Source organism: Hemitrygon akajei, chromosome 29, assembly GCF_048418815.1.
Source record: "Hemitrygon akajei chromosome 29, sHemAka1.3, whole genome shotgun sequence".
Lineage (NCBI taxonomy): Eukaryota > Metazoa > Chordata > Chondrichthyes > Myliobatiformes > Dasyatidae > Hemitrygon > Hemitrygon akajei.
The window spans coordinates 44115887-44140133 of record NC_133152.1 but is presented as its reverse complement, the minus strand read 5'-3'; the positions used below and the strand labels follow the sequence as shown (position 1 = coordinate 44140133).

The following is a 24247-nucleotide window of genomic DNA, read 5'->3' as shown; positions in this document are numbered from 1 at the left end:
TTGGAAGGGGAAGGTATTTTAAGATGAGGACCAGGGCAGTAAGATGATAGCTGTCTCACTGACTTCCTTATATAGACATACAGCACAGAATAGGCCCTTTTGGGCCAACGAGCCACACCACCCAGCAGCCCACCTATTTATTTTATTTATTTTAGGGATACAGCACGGAGTAGACCCTTCCAGCCCTTCGAGCTGTACTGCCCCAGCAACTCCGATTCAACACTAGCTGAATCACAGGACAGTTTATAATGACCAATTAACCTGCTAACTGATATGTCTTTGGACTGTGGGAGGAAACTGGAGCACCCCGAGGAAAGCCACAAGGTCATGGGGAGAATGTACAAACTCCTTAGAGGAGGCACTGGTACTGAACTCCAAAATGACCGTTTGAGTTGTAATAGCATCCTAACTAACCGCTACCGCACGGTAACTTGTGGACTACAGATTTTTTTCAATAATCTTATTGGAATTTACAGTGTACAAACTGGTTGCTGCATTGCCTAGAAATACAAACAGACTGTAAGGCACTTCCAGGCACTTGAAGGTCATGAATAAACTAAAAGATTGTTCTTTCATTTCGTGCCAAGGTTGTAGAGTAATGATATTATTCAGATCCAACTTTCCGTCGGAATGTTCAACGTCCACTGCTGACCTCACTGAGAACATTAGGCCTTAGGTATGAACACTTTTATCAGATTATCTTTTGGCAAAGGTAAACAGCCTGAGATAGGATGGGAGCAAAGGATTTACTGTACAGCAAATAGTTAATTTATTCAGTGGACAATCTGACCTAGGAGCATGATAATCAAACATAGAGTAAGGCGTTTTACTAAGAAGATTGCAAAAAGGGGAAAATAGGTGTCTGTGAAGAGTGCATAAAATTAACCTCAGTTACTTACGGCAGGGTGGTCTAAAGATTTGATTGACAGGGGAATTATCCAATCAACCCAATCCAGCTCTGCCTGTGATAATGTCACTGCTAACAGCCTTTAATTTTCATCAAGGTTATTTTTTACTGTACTCCAAGGGTCCTGAAGAATCTGTAGATAAACCTAACCCAATTTTTGCCTCTCCTCTAATTCTAGTTGTATCTGACCAAGAAGTGAGCACATTACCACTTATAGAAACTGAAACCTGTTAACTAATAGAATAACATAGAAGCAGAGCAGTCAGAGCAACGCTTTACAGCAACAGTGAGCCGTGTTCAATTCCTGCCACTGTCTGCAGGTTGTATGTATGTTCTCCCCATGGTTTTCCTCTGGGTGTTCCGGTTTCCTTCCACATTCCAAAGACAGAAATTCTAAAGTTAGGGTTGTGGGCATGCTACATTGGTGCCAGAAGTGTAGAGACACTTGTGGGTTGCCTCTCCACATCCTCTGATTCTGTTGGTGCAAACAATGCACTTCTCTGTATGTTTTAATGTTTAGATGTACATGTGGTTAATAAAGCTAATATAGTTAACCTTTAATCCTCATGGCACTGCTGTTGTGGGAGCTTGCTGTGCATAAATTACCTGCTTCACTTTCCACACCACCTGGAATTACACATCAAAAATACTTCAATACTGCCTTACCCAACCTTGAGTGAAGCACCAAGATATGAAAACATTACAGAAATTTGAGTCTGTTCTTTGTTTAAACAAACCCCAGTAGAATGAATGAACAGCTATTCCAAAAAAAAAAGGCACACATTTGGTTGCTGGAATTACTTCATACAAAGTTAAAACTTTAAAATATGAAACTTTTCCAAGAGACATTATATGAGGCATAGATGCAGTAGATAACCAGAGACTCTTTCCCAGGCTGGAAATAGCTAATGCAAAGGAACATAATTTAAAGGTGATTGGAGGAAGTACAGGGGAGATAACAGAGGTAGTTTTTTTTTTACACAGGGAGTTGTTGAACAACATGCCCTTCCCTTGGACAACATCGGTGGTGTGGAGAGGGGAGACTTGCAGCTTGGGCAACTGCTGGTCTTCAATTTAAAAAAACATTGCCCAGGTTTGTGCCCTGGAAACTTTCCAAGGTGCAAATCCATGGTCTATCGAGACTAATGGAGGCCTACATTGTTGAACACCCTGCCAGGGGTGGTGGTAGCAGATATATTAGGGGTAGCTCAGAAACTTGATGAAAGAAACGTGAAGGGCTATGAAGCAGGGGAGGGTTAGATTAGACTGATCTTACAGTAGGTTAAAAGGTCAGCACAAAATGGTGGGCTGAAGGGCCTGTACTGTGCTGTCGTGCTGATTCTGATTTTCTGTGTAAAAATGTGCCTGCATGCTTTTTAAGTTAGTACTGGTCACACACTGAAGTAAATATATTCACTAAATATTCTCCAAGATTTTGTACAGATTTTAGACCATAAGGCCACAAGACAAAGGAGCAGAAGTTGGCCATTTGGCCCATCGAGTCTGCTCCGCCATTTCATCATGAGCTGATCCAATCTCCCCTTTAGTCCCATTCCCCCACCTTCTCACCACAACCTTTGATGCCCTGACTACTCAGATACCTATCAATCTCTGCCTTAAATACACCCATTGACTTGGCCTCCACTGCCGCCCAACGCAACAAATTCCATAGATTCACCACCCTCTGGCTAAAAGATTTTTTCCACATCTCTGTTCTGAATGGGCACTCTGCAATCCTCAAGTCATGTCCTCTCATACTAGACTCCCTCACCATGGGAAACAACTTTGCCACATCCACTCTGTCCATGCCTTTCAACATTCAAAATGTTTCTATGAGGTCCCCCCTCATTCTTCTAAACGCCAAGGAATACAGTCCAAGAGCAGTCAAACGTTCCTCATATGTTAACCCTCTCATTCTCGGAATCATTCTAGTGAATCTTCTCTGAACCCTCTCCAATGTCAGCACATCCTTTCTTAAATAAGGAGCCCAAAACTGCACACAGTATTCCAAGTGAGGTCTTACCAGTGCCTTATAGAGCCTCAACATCACATCCCTGCCCCTATACTCTATTCCTCTAGAAATGAAAGCCAACATTGCATTCGCCTTCTTCACCACCGACTCAACCTGGAGGTTAACCTTAAGGGTATCCTGCACGAGGACTCCCAAGTCCCGTTGCATCTCAGAACTTTGAATTCTCTCCCCATTTAAATAATAGTCTGCCCGTTTATTTCTTCTACCAAAGTGCATGACCGTACACTTTCTGACATTGTAATTCATTTGCCACTTCTTTGCCCATTCCCCCAATCTATCCAAGTCTCCCTGCAGACTCTCTATTTCCTCAGCACTACTGGCCCCTCCACCTATCTTTGTATCATCAGCAAACTTAGCTCCACAAAGCCATCTATTCCATAATCCAAATTGTTGATATACAACGTAAAAAGAAGCAGCCCCAACACAGACCCCTGTGGAACACCACTGGTAACCGGCAGCCAACCAGAATGGGATCCCTTTATTCCCACTCTCTGTTTCCTGCCAATCAACCAATGCTCTATCCACGTATGTAACTTTCCCGTGATTCCATGGGCTCTTATCTTGCTTAGCAGCCTCATGTGCAGCACCTTGTCAAAGGCTTTCTGAAAATTTTTACAATTATATAAAGGAATTTTAAAGTAGAATATTCTTGAACACTAAATTGATTTTCCAAAACTTATGGACCATTTTCAAACAATCTACAACATATGCTCTCAATATTATTTATTACTTGTTAATTTATTAATATGATTTTGTTTTTCTTCATGCATTTGCACAGTTTGTTGTCTTTCATACATTGGTTGTTTGTCTGTCTTTGTATGGCTTTTCATAATTTTATCATGTTTCTTTCTACTTACTGTGAATGTCCACAGAAAATGAATCTCAGGGTAGTATATGATGACATAAATGTACTTTGATAATAAACTTACTTTTGACATTTTTAAACTTTTAGTATGGCTTAAAAGCTTGGCACAACATCGTGGCCAAGGGCTTGCACTGTGCTGTAATGTTCTATGTTCTAGTTCTATACGCTTTTGTCTTGGAACTATTTTTGGACAATTGACAAATTGTGCATCTGCGAGTAAAACTGAAAAGACTTGCAATTAACAGTAAGAAGCAAGTTAGCTGTGAAAGATTCCGTGAGAAACTGTACAGGATGCAAATTGTGAATCTGAAACATGAAAATTGAAGGTTTACACCATTTAAATTTTAACAAATCCATAAATAAAGTCAGGGAAAGCATGAGTGGAATCAACTCATCTATCGAGGAGCAGTGAGATTCTGCAGATGCTGGGAATCCAAAGCGACACACACAAAATGCTGGAAGAATGCAGAAGGCCAGAAAGCAACTATGGAGGAGAATAAAGAACCAACTTATGGGGCCAAGAGCCTTAATCAGGATGATTTTTATTTACACTAGGTCAAGAGACTAATCTCCGCAATGCATTGTCTGGCCAAATGCCCATTTGTAGGAGAACAAGATATGTGTTTTGTCAGTCAGCTTGTACTGCGGGTGAGAAATAAACTCCAAGGGCTGATGGAGATCGATATGCTGATCTGATTCTGCACTTATCCATGAGCAAAATTCCACAGAATTGTTATACAACAGATGAAGGTCATTTCACCCCTTTGAGTCTGTAAAGGCTCAAGGGCAAACTAGCTCATCTCTCCCAAATGTCCTCCCCCAAAGACATGCAAATTCGCTCTCTTCCTTATGTTGCAACTGATTGACTCTTTGCCAGTTACATTTACATGAATTTGGAACTTGCTGTGGTGTGTTGGTCAGAGCATGAAATGCAACAAAAACAACATTCAACATTTATAAAGTACAAAATGTTAGAGGTTAGAGTATAGATATGGAATAAAATGTGTATAAATACCAGTACGTCTTTATAATGTAAACAGCATTATTAAAAATAGTTAAGAGCATTTACAGTGCAGTGACTGTGAGTCGATGGAGGCTCCTTTGCTATCATGGCCACGCATTCTATCCCCCAACCATCCCTACATCAAGGATTTTTCCTCTCGTCACTTTTGTTGCTTTCTCCAATCATCTTTCTTTGTGTTCTGCCTTGCGAGCTTCAGAAACAGAATCAGGTTTGTTATCACTGACATACAACTCTGTGCAAAAGTCTCAGGCAAATATATTTAGCAAGGGAGCCTAAGACTTTTGCACAGTACTGTAGTAATTTTATGTATTGCACTGTACTGCTGCAACAAAAAAACCCACAAATTTCATACCATATGTGAGTGATGATAAACCTGATTCTGATATGGGTCTCTATTGTGGACCGAGAGTGGGAAGGGGGCAGGGAGAGGGGAATCATGGTTGGGAAAAGGGTAAGGGAGAGGGGAGGGAGCTGGAAGAACCAGAGAGACATTCTGTAATGATCAACTGACCTTGTTTGGCAGGGCTGGATGTGTCTGCATCCATGTCATCCCAGACCCTGTCATTCCTACTTTGCCACCCGTCCCACAACCCTCCCGCGGTGCTCTACCCTCGCCATTCCCAACATTCTTTGTTCCTGTCAGATCTACAAACTCGCTTTCTACTCCATGTTGACAAATACAGTACTGAGCAAAAGTCTCAGGGACCCTAGCTATAGAGATGTTGTTTTGTGGCAGCAATGTAGTACAATTATGTTAAAGATTATTACAAGAAGTAGTAAATAGTGCAATAGACAAACAGTGAGGTGGTGATCGTGGGCTCTACCAATGGGTTCAGCTTCTTTGATTCAACTCTCCATATACAGTTTGAGACCTAATGAGAATAACCTCAACTTCTTCTGTCCAGCTCCCATCACCAGTTAGGTCAAGGTCAATACCAAAGATCAAAGCCTAAAGGTCGATCGGAAGCCTGACAGCCGGTGACTGGAGAATGGGGGCTTGGGGTTGGAGGACTGTCTGTGGTGTGTGTACGTTGGTGGAGGGAGGAAAGGGGCTTGCTTTGCAGTTCCTGTTTTATTGCTTGTTGTGTTCTGCGTTGTTCTGCTGAGCATTGTGGCTTTGCTACGTTGGCAATGGAATGCATGCCAACACTTGTGGGCATTCGCCAGCACATTCTTGTGTATGTATGTAACATACAGTAAACACTGTATGCTTCGATGTACATGTGATAAGTAAATGAATCCGAATTTGAACCTAAAGCCCCTAATCCCTGGAAATACTCTGGTACATCTCTTCCACACTCACTCTCCAAATTTGACGGGTCTTCTTACAACTTTTGAGATACCAGTATTGCTGAAGGTTAGCAAAGTGAACGCAGATACTACAAAAAAAACAGATCTGTAAGGATCAGACTACTGATCTTGAAGTTGACCCCCTATTCCAATCCTTGGTTCTTTAGAAAGCAGTCATCATGCAAGCTTCTACAGCAAGATCTCAAGTGAATAAAAGAATTAAAGTGTCAGAAGACTAATCCATCAAAATCTGAAGAATTGAAGATGGTTGGATAGCTGGTGATGATGACAAAGATATCATCGGGGTCAAAATGATAAATTTACAAGCAGACACTCAGGAGAACGGGTATTTGAAACAACATCGATGGTTTTCATGCATCACTAGATATAATAACATAAACCAACTGAAATACCTAGCTGGATCAATGAGTTGAAGTATCTATGACCCATGAAACTTCAATATTGCCCAATAAATAAGGCTCTTCCTAATTTTCTAAGTCTACCATCACCGCAGGACTTATACATACAGGAAATATCATTGTAGACACTACCCACCCTGCAAACTGCCTTTTCCAAAAGTTCCCTTCTGGAAAGGACTATTGAAACAGACTTCATTACATATTAAAAGTTTCTACCCCAGGCAGTTAATCTGATCAACCATTTTAGTTACCTCCCCACCTTGTCTATCTTTTACCTCACTGTATTGCACTCTAAAAACACTGTTGACATTGTGAGTACATGCTGATATTGATATATTTATGCACATTTATTCCATATCCAGACTTCAACCTCTAACTTGTTTTTATACTTTATTCTTTATAATTCTTATACTTTATGAAGAATAAAGTGGGTGCCATTGTAGCATACTAGTTAGCATGACGCTATTACATTTGGGGTGTCAGAGTTCAGAGTTCAATTCCAGCACCACCTGTAAGGTGTTTGTACAATCTTCCTGTGACCTTTTGGGTTTCTTCCAGGTGCTCTGGTTTCCTCCCACAGTCCAAAGACTTACCAGTTAGTTGGTCATTGTAAATTGTCCTGTGCTTAGGCTAGAGTTAAAAAGGTGGGTTGCTGGGAGGCAAGGCTTGTTGGGCCGGAAGGGCCTGTTCTGTGTTGTATCTCTAAACAAACAAATAAGTATTGCATGTTGTTTGTTGTTGCATGTTGCACTAACACACCACAGCAAATTCCTAATCCGTGTAAATGTACAGCCAAATAAAGTTGAACCTTGATTAAGCAAATATGACATGACTGTCAAATTCCCAGTTCCAAGGAGGGCTGTTTTTTACTTCCGAGAACCTAACACTCAGTGCTCTTACCTTTGCTGGTCCCAAACATCCTTTTATCTGTGTTAAAACTACACAACTTCTTTTATCTCCTTTTGTGACAAATGGAGCGTCATGTAAATACATAATTAACACTACATGGAAAAGTTTAGCTTTATGCATTATCTTTATACAAAAGACATATTTATTCCTACATGTTCAGGAAGGCTCCAGCAGTTGATTCACAAGATGGCAGAAACCTTGTGTGAAAAATAATCCCTTTTTTCAATCCTCTATTGCAAACATTCCTATCTCTCGTATTGTTGATTGAGTTTTGGTGCAACTTTGATCTTTCCGGACCAGTCTTTTGTTCCAGTATATAAATACTACACACTTTTTTTCAGCCTTAGTTCGCGGTTTTACATTGTTCTTTGGAAAATGTGGAAATAAAGACTGAGCAACTGTTAACATTAGAAGAAAAAAAGCACTTTGCATTAATTTAACAGATAACAAAATAAAACCCCTCTGCACTTCAAACAGTTTGTTTGATCTGTGAGAACAATTCTGATGTGGGAGTGCCAAATTGAGCCATTTGCTTGACCTTATTTGAGGGACAAGGCAGTCCTATCGGTTGACTGCTTGCTTGTATCTGCATTAGAGTTAAATCCATTGCCAACTAATTTGAAGGAACCTGTACCCCTGGCAATCAGGAAATTGGAATCAATTGATTTAATTACAGAGGAATGGAAAAAGCCAAGGAAGAGCCAGGCCACTTTGCAGCTAAAATATATTTACTGCCCATTTGTAGTCCATGCACACCCAAAATATATTAAACAAATATTAGAGCGTTAGTTAAGAACTGATGAACAATAGGTTTCTTAATCACAAATTAAACACTTATTTTTTTCTCTTCCAGGAAGGCTTATTGTACTTTTAAAAAAGCATTTGTTCAAATATGAATCGTGACTCATTACAACAGCTTCCAATAAGATAACATCTCTGAGGCAGCCGAACATCCTGTGCCTAACAGGAGTGTTGAGGAAATAATATCCATACATAGCTACATGTGAGATAGGTATGCAGGTGATTAAACACTGTCTTGGAGAATGGCTTTCAGGAACACCTTAATGAAGAAAAGGGAGGGAAGAGACCCAGAAAGTTTTAGAGAGGGAATCTTACTTTTAGGGATTTAATAGCTAAGCCATGACTACCAAAGACTTGTTCATCATGTGCCGTGTCATGTGATATGGACAACCATGGTCCTTCCATGACCATGATTGTTCTTGGGAAACGTTTTACAGAAATGGTTATCAATACTCTTCAGAGATTGTCTACCTGGTGTCAGTGGTTGCATAACCAGCACTTGTGATATGACCATCCACCACCTGCTCCCATAGATTCACATGACCGTGACTGGGCAGATGTTACACCTTGCCCCTTGGCAACCTGTGGGCAAGCAGAGGGAAGGAGCGCCTTACAGCTTCTTTGGTAAAGATGTACCTCTACCCCACCACCAGATGGAGATTTAAGCTGGAGATCTGGAGACGTTCTGAGACCAGGAGCACTGGTAGTTTAGAGTGTTATACAGTTGGAGGAGCTCGGTCATCAAGACTTTGAAAAGGCAGTAGATTTTAAAATCAAGGCATTACCTAATTGGAAGCCAGTGTAGATAAGCAAGCACAAGAGTGATGGGTGACCAGGATTGTGCATGAATGATCTGGACAGCTTTAGAGTTAATAGACAATATCTACAAATGCAAATAGTACATTTTTATGTAATGGCAGAAGGTACCTACTATTGAAAACCTCATTTTCAAATCTCCCCTCCCAAAATCATAAAGGCAAATCAAAATAAAAATGTAATATATACACTGACCCTACAAAATATTCATTTGAAATCTTTCATTGCTATATCTAATATGGATTTAGATGTACTGATAAATATCCCACTACTTGCATAATCTATCTCAATAGATAGCCTGAGAAATGCACAACTAACCAATTAAAATTGAAACCCATTGAATATTTAAAGGCCTAGTTCACGTGGATGTGGAGAGGTTGTTTCCGATAGTGGGAGAGTCTAGGAACAGAGGGCAGAGCCCCAAAACAGAGGGCCGTCCCTTTAGAGCAGAGATGATGAGGAACTTCTTTAGCCACAGGATGGTGAATCTGTGGAATTCACTGTCACAGACGGTGGAGGCCAAGACATTAAAAACAGAGATCGACAAGTACTTGATTAATAAGAGTGTCAAAGGTTATGGGGAGAAGGCAGGAGAATGGGCCTGAGAGGGAAAATAAATCAGCTGTGATGAAATAGCAGAGCAGACTCAACAAGCCAAATGGCCTAATTCTGCTCCTATGTCTTATGGTCTAAAATGCTGATGTCAGGCCCAGAGTATAGTAAAACCGGACAAATATATAGGTTTACAATTCGTTGTTCAGCATTGTGGTCAATTAGCTCAATTGTGAATAATTACCAAAAAACTTCATGGCTTTTTAATGAGATAGAAAACACATTATATAAATAAATAACAGATTATTACAGACAAACTGAGGGATCAGCTTTGAAATCACTTGGATCAAGATTCTAATTAACTGAGAGGAAATGGCTCACATTTCCCCATTAGCTATCCAGTATTAAGATAAAAAAAACTGCAGCAATCATTTTTGCCTTGCTCAGTTTGGATTTTTTTTCCCACCAATAATGCCCAGTTTTACCCATGTGTTAGCCTAACTTACATTTCTGCACTCTATAAATTCACCTTTCATTTCATCGGCCTAAACAGTTGAGCATCATTCATTAATGGTGGGGAAAAAACTCTGAATTTCTAATGTACCAAGACACTTATCTCACAGTGTTGAGTGTGCCTTCTTGAGATTCCCTCCCACGTTCCACAACTGTTAGCTAAGCAATTTCTCTAAGTGGGAGTCGAGAATGTGAACTCTCAACACACAAACATCTTCTGAGGAATGAGCAGTTTTATTCCTCATCCTAATTATATTAACCATGTACTTACACACTTTAAAAAAAAGTATGACCAAATATTGCAGCTCAGGTTTTTGTTTTAAACACAATACAATTTTAGTTAAATTCAATGCTAAATGGTGGCTAACGCGAGTTGCTTGGGAAACACAGTACTATGTGTTTCAGCTCGTAAAGCATGCTAACTAATAATTTTGACCATTGATAACGCTCACTGAAAACATTGAAAGTAACTCTACCAGAAAATATTGTACTATTCCAGGTACAGTATTAGCATTTTATATCTCCACATTTTCTGAAAATTAATACTGCTGTCTCAAAATGCATACACTTCTCTCCCTAATTGAAAACTAGCTCTCTATTGTATTTATAATATTCAAGAATAATTGCCCTTCATCTGTACAGTAAACTTATCATCACACATTTTAATTAGGAAAAAACAAATAATTTATTATATTCATTGTTCAAATTCTGAAGATAATCAAAACATTGATGAAAATGAACTCTTGCATTTGCACTGAAATTGATTAGCCATGACGAACACTAATGAAGGGTTAGTTATACAACCTTAATCACATCATTCAATGATGCACCATTACATAATGAATATCATAATGATTAAGTTGCCTCATTATAGGAAGGATATGGAAGTTTTAGAGAGGATGCAGAGATTTACCAGGATGCTGTCTGGACTAGACAGCACTTCTTATGAGGAAAGGCTGAGTGAGTTAGTGCTCTTCTCTTTGGAGTGAAGGAGGATAAGAAATTACTTGACAGATGTGTATAAGACACTGAGAGGCATAGATAGAGTGGATAGACAGGGATTTCTCGCAGGGTGGAAATGGCTAATTCAAGCAGGCATAATTTAAAGATGATTGGAGGGAATGTCAGCCTTAAATTCTCTACACAGAGTGGTGGGTACATGGAGTGCCCTGCTTTGGGTGGTGGTAGAGGCAGATACATTAGGGGCATTTAAGAATATCTTAAATAGGCACAGAGATGATAGAAAAATGAAGGGCTATGTAAGAGGGAAGGGTTAGTGATCTCAGCATAGTTTAAAAGGTTGAAATTATTATGGGCCAAAAGGCCTGTAAGTGCTATAATTTTCCATGTTCTATGAATGAAAGAAGTCTTTTAAACCTCATTCTGATGTAACTTTAGAAATGTTATTTCACCGTTGTTTTTACTGGTGGTGACATCCACATCTTAATTGTCAGAACTGGCTAAACAAATGTGGAAGATCAGGAAACTTTAATCTACAAGTCCAGTATGGCAAAATTATGTAATCTCTTAAACTGATTCCAGATTCAACAAGGCTATATTGCTGTCTGGTATGGAGGGACCACTGCAAATGACTGGAACAACCTGCAGAAGGTTGGAGACTCAGCCAGCCCCATCAAGGACACCTTCAAAAGCTGATGCCTCAAAAAGTCGGCGTCCATCGTTAATGACCACCAACACCTAGGACATCCCCTCTTCTCAGTACTGTCCACAAAGTGGAGGTGTACGAGCCTGAAGACACACACTCAACAGTTTAGGAACAGCTTCTTCCTGTCTGCTATCAAATTTCTGAATGGACAATGAACCCATGAACATAATCACACCAGTTCTGCTCTCTTTTTGCCCTACTTATGTTTACTTTTTAAATGTATTTCTTATTGTAATTTATTATATATTTTATGTATTGCACTGTACTACTGTGCAAAACAACAGATTTCACGACATACATCAGTGATAATAAACCTGATTCTGATTGTGATCAGATCCCACCTATGTTCCCAGGTCTATAATCAGAAGGTAGCAACAATGAGTTAACAAACACTCTTCAACTGTAATCTTTCTATTGTTTTAAATGCATTGTCAATAGCTGGCATATTTCTTTTTTTTAAAAAACAAAAAAACTAGGAAGTCAATTAATGTACTATAATAAAAATAATAAATGGTGTGATGCTGCTTTTTATTCTTTTAGATTTTTAGTTATTTTAAGCCAGGTAACTAAGAGTTGGGAAGTGGGTGTGGCCATTATTTACTGATGCCTCTGTACAGTTTGAGCAGTTTTAATTTTTTTAAATGGATCAAATAACTCTTAAAAATAATGAAGGAACGAGCAAGAAACCACTAATTGCATCCTTTTACAATGCCTTATTGTGGAAGATTTTCCAGTTTTGATTACGTAAAAGATGCCAGCATAGTTTTTAACTACCAAAGCAGAAATTCTACCACTACCCAACAATAAGAATGTAGAACACACACAAAATGCTGGAGGAACTCAGTAAGTCAGGCAGCGTCTATGGAGGGAAATAAACAGTCGATGTTTCAGGTCAAGACCTTTCACTAGTTCCACAATGAGCCCTGAATTTGTGAGTAGTGTCATAAAGCCATGGTACTGAAGTTGTGGGATCAAACACATCCTCGGCGCAATCACTCAGCAAAAATCATTTTCACATTCTGCACGCTTTAGCACTTAGATAAACATAAGGCAGGTTGGCATATGGCTAAGCATCGCTTTAGTTATTAATAATCCGAATCTAATCCACTCACCTTGATGTAGTGGATCTTGTTGATGTAGGTGTAAGTGTGAATGTATGTGTGAATGCTGATGGTGATGTGGCGTCACATTGAACATCTGTAGTCTCGTAAGTGGGTCATTTGCAAGTGATGCCATGCGTTCTGCGTGTATTCTTTCCGCAGCCAGTCTATCAGCGTAGGACATCTCAGGCCGCAGCTGGGGGCCTGCGAGGGCGAGTCTCTCTCTCTCTAGTGGATTCAATCCATGGTGGAAGGGGGGGAATGGGTGTGCTCCTGTTGCTGGCTGGATTGTTAATCCACCATGCCTGGCAAATGGATCCATAGGATTAGCCGTTGGATGCAGGCCTTCCAGTTCAGGTGGCTTGACCTCAAAGCCTGGTTTCATCCGTTCTCGGAATTCCCGTTCACGAATCTCTCTCTCTCGAATCTCTCTCTCGCGGAGTTCTCTCTCCCTCATCCCATGGTCGGCGCTGTAGAGGCTGGGCATGTGGTAAGCCAGGATTGGATCTGATGCATTCAGTGGGACGAAGAATGGGTGGTTGCGGTTGGTTGGAGACATGACGTGTGGCCTTGCATATTCACTGAGAGTCCTTAGTGCCGGAGTGTCCGGCCCAATGTAAGGAGGAACGGCTGCAATCGTTGTTGGTGGCGGCTCAAATGAAGGTCGTAAGTGTGTGGGGCCAACAAGCTGGGATTCTGACATGCGTCCCTCATGGGAAGAGCTGGATGCCTTCTGTGAAAGGAAATAGATAAATTATAGAAAATGAAAATCTGAGAATAGGGAACAAAAATACCTAATGCTAAAAACAACAAATCATCATGATAAAAACACAGAACAGGAATAGGAAACTCCACTCTTATAGTGTATCCTACAATTCAACGTCACCATGAATAATCTGGACTCCGTCTTAACCGCTCTTCTGTAGAGGTTCCACATAACACTCAATTCTATGGAAAATGTGTCTATCTTCTTTTCAAATACTACCAATGACCTAACCACCAGAACAGAGAATTCTCGAGATTTAATACAATCAATGTTCAAAGAATGATTCAGGAACAGCTTCTTTCCCCTCTGCCATCCGATTTATGAATGGACATTGAACCCATGAACACTACCTCACAACTTTTTAAAATTTTTATTTTTACACTACTTATTTAACTATTTTATATATATTTACTGTAATTCAGTTTTATTTCTCTCTATTATTATGTATTGCATCATGCTGCTGCTGCAGACAACCAAGTTTCATGACATATGCTGGTGATATTAAATCTGATTCTGACTCTGATCTGAGATCCATTTTCTTACACTCTGCAAGAAGATGACCACAGGATAATCTAACAGTTTACAGGTAACATAATCTATCAACTCTATTTCTGTCTATGATATATTTGGTAACTTATTGTTTTACTCTTTTCATTAAAGAACACAGAATCTAGATTATTACAGCACAGTACAGGCCTTTCGGCCCACTATGTTGTGCCAGCCTTTTAACCTACTCTAATCTAACCCTTCCTCCTACATAGCCTGTCATTTTTCTATCATGCATGTGCAAGTTGGTCTGAAGAGCCTGCTTCTACGTTCTCTTACTCAAATTCATTCTGGGCAGTGTCAGAATCAGAATCAGGTTTATTATCACTGACATTTGCATCATGCATTTTTGTAAATTAAGAAAATTATAACCAAATGTAAGGAGCAGCGAATACAGAAAGGATGTGATCATGGTATTGAAGAAAGATATTGAAAAGATGAATTTTTTAAAGAATTATAAACACTATAGATTCTGTGGATTCTGAAAATCCACAGCAACACATACACAATGCTGGAGGAACTCAGCAGGTCAGGCAGCACCTGTGAAAATGAATAAACCATCAATGTTTCAGGCCGAGACCCTTCATCAGGACTACTCATTTCCACAATCATGATAAATTCTGCAGATGCTGGAAATCCAAAGCAACACACACAAAATGTAGGAACTCAGCAGGTCCATTCAGTCCTGAAGAAGGCTCTTGGCCTGAAACATTGACTGTTTATTCATTTCCATAGAAGCTGTCTGACCTGAATTTCTCCAGCATTTTGCACGTGTCATTTCCATCGATGCTGTTTGACCTGCTGATTTTTTTTACAGAATTCACCACTTTCACCAATCTTATTGCAATAGCTAAGTTATTCTTCCCTGGTAACCTTTAATTTTTTTAAATCTTTTGGCAAAGAATGCTACATATTTTAACATCCTGTATAAAAAACACAACTTCTGCATTTCTATTTTAGACTACATTACAGCTGTTATCCATTAAGTTTTGAAAACCCAAGAACTATACTGGAGTAGAAAGTGAACCTAATCATTTCCAACTACTTTCTTCATCAATAAATAGGTCAGGATATAAAATATCATGACTACTAAATCCCAAATTTTCTAATTGGCAAAATGAACTGGTGGTAGATGAAATCAATATCAGGGTAGCTACTGGGAATAGTTAGTCATTTCTGCCTTTTTAAAATTATAATTTCTCTTTTTTTTTCCATTAAATAAGTCTGCCAAACATTTCCCAAGGAAATGGGCAGGATGGACAGCTGTTGCTGGACCTCTGCCAGGGTGGTTTTGGCAGAAATTCGTGATTGTGCTCTCAATGACTCACTCCTCACTTCCAGCAATGGACCGGAGAAGCAACACACACAAAATGCTGTAGGAACTTAACAGGCCAGGCAGCAACAATAGAAAAAGAGTATAATCCACGTTTTAGTCGAAACCCTTCAGCTGGACTGGATAAAAAAATGCTAAGGAGTAGATTTTAAAGGTGGGGGGAGGAGAGAGAGAAACACAAGGTGATGGGTGAAAGCTGAAGAGGGAGGGATGAACACCAGAGGGAAGCGATAGGTGGGCAAGGAGATAAGGTGAGAGAGGGAAAAGGGGGTGGGAAATGGTGAAGGAGAGGGAAGGTGGGGGGCATTATTAGAAGTTTGAGAAATCAATGATCATGCCATCAGGCTGGAGGCTACCCAAACAGAATATAAGGTGTTGTTCTTTCAACCTAAGTGTGGCCTCAACATGACAATGGAGGAGGTCATGGATGGACATATTAGAATGTGAATAGAAAGTGGAATTAAAATGGGTGCCACTGAGAGATCGTGCTTTTTCTGGCAGACAGAGCATAGGTGCTTGGTGAAGTAGTCTCCCAATCTATGTTGGGTCTCACCAATATACAGGAGGCCAAATTGGGAGTACCGGACAAAGTAGATGATCCCAACAGACTCACAGGTAAAATGCCACCTCACTTGGCAGGACTGCTTATGGCCCTGAATGGTAGTGTAGAGGCAGTTGTAGCACTTGCTCTGCTTGCAAGGATAAGTGCCAGGAGGGAGATCAGTAGGGTGGGCTGAATGGACAAGGGGGTCATGTAGGGAGGAGGGAAAGATGTGCTTGGAGGTGATATCCCGTTGGAAATAGCGAAAGTTTTGGAGAATTATCTGCTGGACCCAGAGGCTGGTGGTGTGGAGGGTGGAACCCTATCTCTGGTAGGGTGGCGGGAGGATGGGGTAAGAGCAAATGTGCGTGAAATGGAAGACATGCAGTTGAGGGCAGCATTGATGGTGGAGGAAGGGAAGCCTCTTCCTTTGAAAAAGAAGGTCACCTCCTTCATTCTGGAATGAAAAGCCTCATCCTGAGACTCGATGCAGCGAAGATGGAGGAATTGAGAGAAGGGCATTTTTACAAGTTACAGGGTGGGAAGAGGTATAGACCAGGTAACCGTGAGAGTCTGTAGGTTTATAATAGACATCAGTGGATATGCTGTCTCCGGAGATAGAGCCAGTGAGATCAAGAAAGTGGAGGGAGATATCAGAAATGGATCAGATAAATTTGAGGGCAGGGCGGAAGTTGGAGACTGAATGAATTAAGTCAATGAGTTCAGCATGCGTGCAGGAAGCGGCACTAATGCAGTCATCAGTGTAGCGTAGGAAAAGCGCTACAGGTCACCAGGGTAGGCTTGGAACATATACTGTTCCATGTAGCTAACAAACAAGCAGGCATAGCTGGGACCCACTTGAGTGCCCATGGCTATAACTTTTGTTTAAAGGAAGTGGGAGGAGTCAAAGGAGTAACTATTGAGAACAAAGACAAATTCTGCTAGACAGAGGAGAGTGGTGGTGGACGGGAACTGGTTAGGTCTGGTGTCCAGCAAACCAACGGAGAGCTTTGAGGCCTTCCTCGTGGGGATGGAGGTGTCCAGCAACTGGGCATCCATAGTAAAAATAAGATGATGGGGACCAGGGAACCTGAAACCATTGAAAAGATCCAGAGTGTGTGAAGTGTCATGGACGTAGATAGGGAGGAACTGAACTAGGGGGGATAAAACAGAGTTGAGGTATGCAGATATAAATTTAGTGGGGTAGGAACAAGTTGAAACAATGGGTCTACCTGGACAAGCGGGTTTGTGGATTTGTAGGAGGTACAGTGTGCTTGCTGTTGACAGAACACCCCAGTACCTATAGGGAGTTCACCAACTCCTCTATGGACAGTTCCAAGCCTGGCTTGCTCTCCCTGTGACTGTGTGCGTTTCCTCCCACACTGCAAAAACGTACTGGTTAGTAGGTTAATTGGTCATTGTAAATTGTCCCATGATTAAGCTAGGGTTAAATCGTGGATTGCTGTGTGGCATGGCTCGAAGGGCCGTAAGGACCTATTCCACACTGTATCTCAATAAATAAAAAAATAATTTAAAAAAGGACCAAGCCTGTTGTAGTGAAAATCACTATATTGAGATAGTAATTAGTGCTGTACTGGTTGATTCAAGAACCGAATGGCTGAACCACTCATGGCAGGGAGGACTACTTCTGTTTGTTAACCAACTGCTTCAGTGTTTCTCTTTCTTTCCTCCCTTGTGAGTTTATCTAGCTTCTGCTTTAATACATTTAACCTGTTTACCTCAACTTCTCCCTAAGGTAATAAGCTCAATAATTCAATCACTCTCTAGGAAAGTGTTTTCTCTTCGATTCCCTACTGGATTTATTAGTAACTACCTTATTCGCTCAGTGGCCACTTTAGTAGGTACAACAGTGGAACCCGATGTGGTTTTCTGCTGCTGTAGCCCATCCACTTCAAGCTTCAATATGCTGTTCATTCAAAGATGCACTTCTGCACACCACTGTTGTAACACAGTCATTTCAGTTACTGACACCTTCTTGAACCAGTGTGGCCTTTCTCATTAACAAGGCATTTCTGTCCACAGAACTGATCCTCACTGGTTGTTTTTTTGCTTTTTACACTACTCTCTGTAAATTCGAGTGACTGTTATATGTGAAATTTCCAGATGGTCAGCAGTTCCTGAGATACTCAAACCACCTTGGTTAGCTGGTCAAAGTCACTTACATCACAGTTCTTCCCAATTCTGATGTTTGGTCTGAACAACAACTGAATCTCTTGACCATGTCTGCATCCTTTTATGCATTGAGTTGCTGCCACATGATTGATTAGATATTTGCATTAATGAGCAACTGTAGCAAATGAAGTGGAGTGATTTGTAACTACCTAACATTTATAGGCATTGCTAAGTACCAGTCAGCCATTCCATCAATGTTCACCTACCGCTGCTCGCTCAGCTTCCCTCTCACGTTCCCGTTCTCTTTCCCTTTCTTTTTCTTTCTCCTTTTCCTTCTCCTTCTCTTCTTTGGCCTTCTGCTCTGCTTCTCGCCTGGCCTTTTCCATCACTTCTTCCCGTTTCTTGGCCAGTTTCGAGCCTTGCAATGGTACGAAGTACAGATCTGTTCGTGCACATGAGTTGTAGCCACGATCCAAATATTTGATGAACCTGAAATAAAGCATAAAGTGGAAACATCAATAAAGCAAAACCTTAAAAATTTTTAACCATGATAAAATATTTATTCTTTTCTATGAAGAAAAAAAACCTATGTTAAACACAAGAGATTCTGCTGATGCTAGAGTAAGAATTAGAACTTAGAATAAGAAGGTGGGTGGTAGGTGGAGGGGAAGGAGGACAAGGCTAAAAGGTGATAGGTGAAACCAGGTAGGTGGAAGAGGAAGTAAGAAGCTGGGAGGTAATAGGTGGAAAAGAAAAAGAGCTCAAGTAAAAGGAATCTGATAGGAGAGAATGAACCATGGGAGGAAGGGAATGAAGAGGGGCAACCAGGAGGTGGTGATAAGCAGGTGAGGAGAAGAGGAGAGGTGAGGGGGAGCTAAAGTGGGGAATGGAAGAAGAGAGAAGAGGTCCATGCCTCCTCTACAGCCGTGATGAGGCCACTCTCAGGGTGGAGGAGCAACACCTCTTCTTCCACCTGGGTAGCCTCCAGCCTCCAACATGAGCATCAATTTCTCCAACCTTTGGTCATTTAAACCCTTTCCCCTACTCTCTTTCTCCAATCCCCACTCTGGCTCCCCTCTTCTCCTGAACTGCTGAGCTCCTCCAGCATTTGTGTGCTGCTCAAAGCTAATAATAGAGTTTTCAACAGGCAACTTGTTTTCCTATGAATAATTGTACAAGGTGTGTTTGATGTCTCTGAGCCTGTACACAATGGAGATCAGAATGATGTGCAGGATCTCAAAGAAACATACAGAATACTGGAAGGCCAGGATAGAGTGGACATGGAGTGGATGTTTCTTACAAGTGGGTGAGTCTAAGACCAGAGGGCACGGCCTCAGAATAAAGAGATGTTCTTTTAAAACTAGATAGAGTGGATGCAGAGAGAATGTTTCCTATAGTAGGAAAGTCTAGGACCAGAGGGCACAGCCTCAGAATAGAGGGATGTCCATTTTCAACAGAGATTAGGAAGAATTTCTTTAGCTAGAGGGTGGAATTCATTGCCACAGACAGTGGTGGAGGCCAAGTTATTGGGAATATTTGAAGACAAGGTTGATGGTTATTTCATTAGTGAGGGCGCCAAAGGTATTGGGAATACGGCAAGAAAATAGCGTTGAGGATTACAGGGAGAAAGTGAGAGAACAGAGTTGTATATTGTATACATTCTCTGATATTAAGTGGAACCATTGAGCCATTGAAAGAAATCAGCCATGATTGAAAGGCAGACCAGACTCAATGGGCCAAATAGACTAATTCTGCTCCTATGATCTAGGGCAGGGTTATTCAACCAGGGTTCTGTGAGAGGTCACTAGGTGTTCTGCGAGAAGTGGTGACTAACGCTAGTCTTGTGAGTTTTTAAAATTTTGAAAGAGAAAGAAAGAATAATTTCAAGAAAGGTAAGCTAAGCTTAACTATCTGAATTTTTTTCCAATATGGGGTTGACTAAAAATTTATTCTCTACTCAATTGACAATTATTTCTGGATTGCTATATCTACAACTTACAGATCACATTAAGGTACTTTGAGCTCTAGATATAATCATTTTTATGCAAGGGTTCCTGAGACCTGAAAATTATTTCCAGGGCAAGAAAGGTTGAAAAAGGCTGGTCAAAGGCATACATAAACAAAGAAGATAGATGTCACTGGGACATATTTTCTAAAATAACCAACACTACCGAATTCAAAAAGGAAACTTTACCTGGCGGATTGACTGGCATGGCTCGGTGTGCTGACGATGGTTGGTTCCGGAGATGGGCTTCTGCTGGGAGATGGTGGTGGGCTATCTGCGTCCTCGGCCTCATCCTGGATTTCCTCTTTAATCTGAATGCTCGTCATGGTGGCAGGTGCAGTGCTCACCGCATTCCCGGTGGAGCACATGGATGTGACAATTGACGCCGTGGGCTGGATGGTAGAGATGGGGGCCACGCTGGAAGTGGGGGTGGCTGATGAAGATGTGATGTTAGGGGCACCCGATGGGATGAAAGAATGCTGGGCATACGGAGGCTGGGAAGAGACTTGGTGGGGCACTGGTTGGGGGTGAGCCGCATTTGCCGGGAGGTTCTGGGCTTGGGTTAATACGGGAGGTTGTGCAGGAGGGGGCTGAATTTGCTGCGTTTGAGGCATTAGCTGTAATGGAGGGGGATGAACAGAGGGGGTATGATGAGTGGAAAGGGAGCTCAGCGGCTTTAAGGCAGGAGGAGGTGGGAGGTTTGAAGGCATTTGCGGGAAAGGAGGATGGCCTGCGAGATGGGGAGGGGGTTTGTGTGATGGGGGGTTGGAAATGGGAGTGATTGGTGTGGTGGGTGGTGGCTTGATGTGGGGCATGGACACAGGAGCCGGTGGCAGAGGTTGCTCCCTCGGAGGCTGTGCCTGTGACGGTGTCTGGGTAGGCGAAGGCTGAGCTTGGACCGGCATCGGACCGTGCGACTGTGGGTGCACGGCGGCAGACGCTTGCGAAGAAGACTGAGGGAGCTGAGGCGGGGGGTTGATGGTGTAGGGCGGCCCCTGCAGCTGGTGCTGCACGTGGGCAGGGGGCGGCAAAGGGTGAGGCAGTGGCTGCACCTGTGCATGGGGCTGGGCCTGCGACGGCGGGAGGGGCTGCAGCGGCTGCTGGACTGGCGGATGCGGCGACGCGAGCCTCTGGGGGTGGAGCTGTGGTGCGGGCTGCATCAGGGAATGAGGCGGTGTCTGACTGCGAGGCTGCGGAACCGGAGACAAGGTCTGCGGAATGGACACCGCACAGGAAGATGGTGGCGGGGGCATGGGCGGTGGTTCCAGCGGCAGAGAGGTGCACGGACTCTGATGTACTGGGGGCTGAGACTGCAACACCTGCTGTTGTGCTGATGAATCAGAATCACTCTCATTGTCCCTTGGGCTCGGGATACTTGGTGACGTACTGCGATTGTCCTGGTCAATATCTTTTGGATCACTGCTTCCTTCATCATTCACACTGCGACTGTCAGAACTCTCTCCTTCTGACGGCGAATTCGGCCTGCTGATCTCCTGTTTTGATTTTTAAAACAATATTACGTATTATCAACTTGTATTTATTTATTTAGAGATACAGCATGCAACAGACTCTTCCAGCCCAACAAGCCAAACTGCCCAGCAACCCCCCCTATTTAACATGTAGCCTAAACACAGGAAAGTTTACAATGCTCAATCAACTTTCTGACCATTTTGTCTTTGGACTGAGGGAGGATACTGGAGCACCCATGCATTCACACATATAAACTCCTTACAGATGGGGGTGCAATTGAACCTCGAACTGTAATAGTGCCACTCACTGCTACACTACCATGGCATGGTAATATTAGTTTGGTCAAACTAATATCTGATCAAACTAATATAGTAAGCTTTAAACAGAAGAGATGCTGGAAATTGTGAGCAACACATAAAATGCTGGAGGAGCTCAACAGGTCAGGCAGCATCTATGGAGAGGAATAAGCAGTCGACATTTCGAGCCAAGACCTTTGATCAGGACTAAAAAGGAAAGGGGAAGTTCCCAGAATAAGAAGGTGGAGGAAGGGGAAGGAATACAAGCTGGCAGGTGGTAGATGAGACCAGGTGAGGGGGAAAGTAAGTGGAAGGGGGAGAGAGGAAGAAGTAAGGTGGAAGAGGTAAAGGGCTGAAGAAGAAGAAATCTGATAGGATAGGACAGTGGGCATGGGAGAAAGTGAAGGAGGAGAGGAACCAGAATAAGGAATGAAGAAAGAGATGGGGGGGGGGGGGGGGGAGGGAGAGAAATTACTGGAAATTTTAGAGAAATCAATGGTCATGCAATCAGATTGGAGGCTACCCAGATGAAATATGAGATGCTGGTCCTCAACCTGAGTTTGGCCTTAGTGTGGCAGAAGAGGCGGCGTGGACTGACATGTTGGAATAGGAATGGGAAGTCTAACTGAAATGGGTAGACACCATGCAGGAGATCCTGCCTTTTGCAGTGGACAAAGCAAAAGTACTTGAGAAAGCAGTCTCCAAATCCTCAAATAAGTCAGGTGTTATGATAAGCTTTCTTAGAATTGTAGAGTAATACAGCATGAAAATAGGCCCTTCAGCGCAACGCATCCATACTGAACAAGGCACCCATACAAGGTAGTCCCATTTTCCACATTTGGCCTATATCCCTCTCAACCAAGGGTTTCCAACCTGGGGTCCATGACATAAAAAAGGTTGGGACCGCTGCTCTAAGCCTTTCCTACCCATGTACTAATTCAAAGGGCCAACTGCTTTATAAGCCTCCATCTGATATACATAAATCACTGCATAATTAAGATGTTAACTTCACACATAATGATGAGGTGTTTGTGTCATAACAAATTCAAGTAATTTGTCAGTTCCACTGACTCCACTCCCCCTCCCCCCACATCAAGGAAAGAGAATACTGCCTCTATATAAAAACAGTGGTTTCAGCAGGGTTGTCGTACAAAGCTCTGCAAGGATTCTGCAGCACACAAACTAATTTGTCTCTCCTATTCTAAACCATGAGAGATTTTACTGCAGACTTAAAATTCAACTGGAGTGCTTACAATGGAAAAAATAATGGAGAGTTTACAATGGGGAAAAAAAGCTTTTTTTCACTGTCACAATGCTATAACATTGAAACCAGCTTGACAATGTAACAAACAAAAGACACAGAAACAGTTTTATTTAAACCTAATTTTACGATAATCTCCACCAATCTGTAAATTTGAATTTCTTGAAACATCTTTTCCCTTTGTATTGAATGATTCTGAATCACTGCGATTTACCACGCACACTTATAAGACCATAAGACATGGTAGTCCGTTTCAGCAATGCTGCTGGAAATCTTATTTCAACAGCAATTTGGTCTTTGGCCTCCACCTCGCCACCAATCTTCTTGAGCCACATCTCTGATTTCGGAGCACTCGGACCAGAGGGCTCAGATTCCCCCCTGAACACTGTGAGCAAGTCAGGGCTCAGATTTCCCAACAGCTGTCTCCCTAAGGGCAATGCGAACACATCAGTGCTCAGAACCCTGAGCATCCTCACTTTCTGGACGTGGCTCAGAGAACCACCACTTAATGTGTACAAAGATATTAATGCCCAGACAGCACCTATCCCTCCCATCACCCTAAACAAGCTCAAATTGTTCTTTTTTTGAAATGTTAAAATTTAAACTGGTATATTAGGATATTGACATTTAAAGCTGCATTTTAAGCTTAAAATGACAATTCACAGGGAAAATTAAGCTCATTGCCCCCGGTCCTTTTTTCTGGGTTTGAATTGTTTTTTTTCCAATTGAGATTTCAAAGTTCAAAGTAAGTTTATTATCAAATTACATATATCTCACCATATACTTACTAGCTTGAGATTTATTTTCTTGTGGGCATTCACAGTACACGTCCTGATCATTTTCAACATTGTAAATCTTAATACATTTTTTGGTAATTACCAATGTAAGTAAAGCTCCTGTTTATACAGGCTTTACAAAATCCATTGTGAGATAAACTCAGTAGTTTCTGCTAACCCTAGAGGTGACTCCATTATAATTGTCTTCCATTTTCACCATCCAAGT

General features: G+C 41.7%; 1 protein-coding gene across 3 annotated transcripts in view; it reads right to left on the bottom strand.

Annotated features, from left to right (window-relative positions):
• Nucleotides 1–24247, bottom strand: part of rerea (arginine-glutamic acid dipeptide (RE) repeats a) — a 615654-nt gene that overhangs the window by 11641 nt on the left and 579766 nt on the right. For all 3 annotated transcript variants that reach the window (XM_073032278.1, XM_073032279.1, XM_073032280.1), the window contains 3 exons: nt 20408–21711; nt 18480–18702; nt 12907–13627 (listed from right to left, as the gene is read on the bottom strand). In XM_073032278.1, coding sequence (XP_072888379.1) covers nt 12907–13627; nt 18480–18702; nt 20408–21711 — 2248 coding nt within the window. The remainder of the gene's footprint in view (nt 1–12906; nt 13628–18479; nt 18703–20407; nt 21712–24247) is intronic.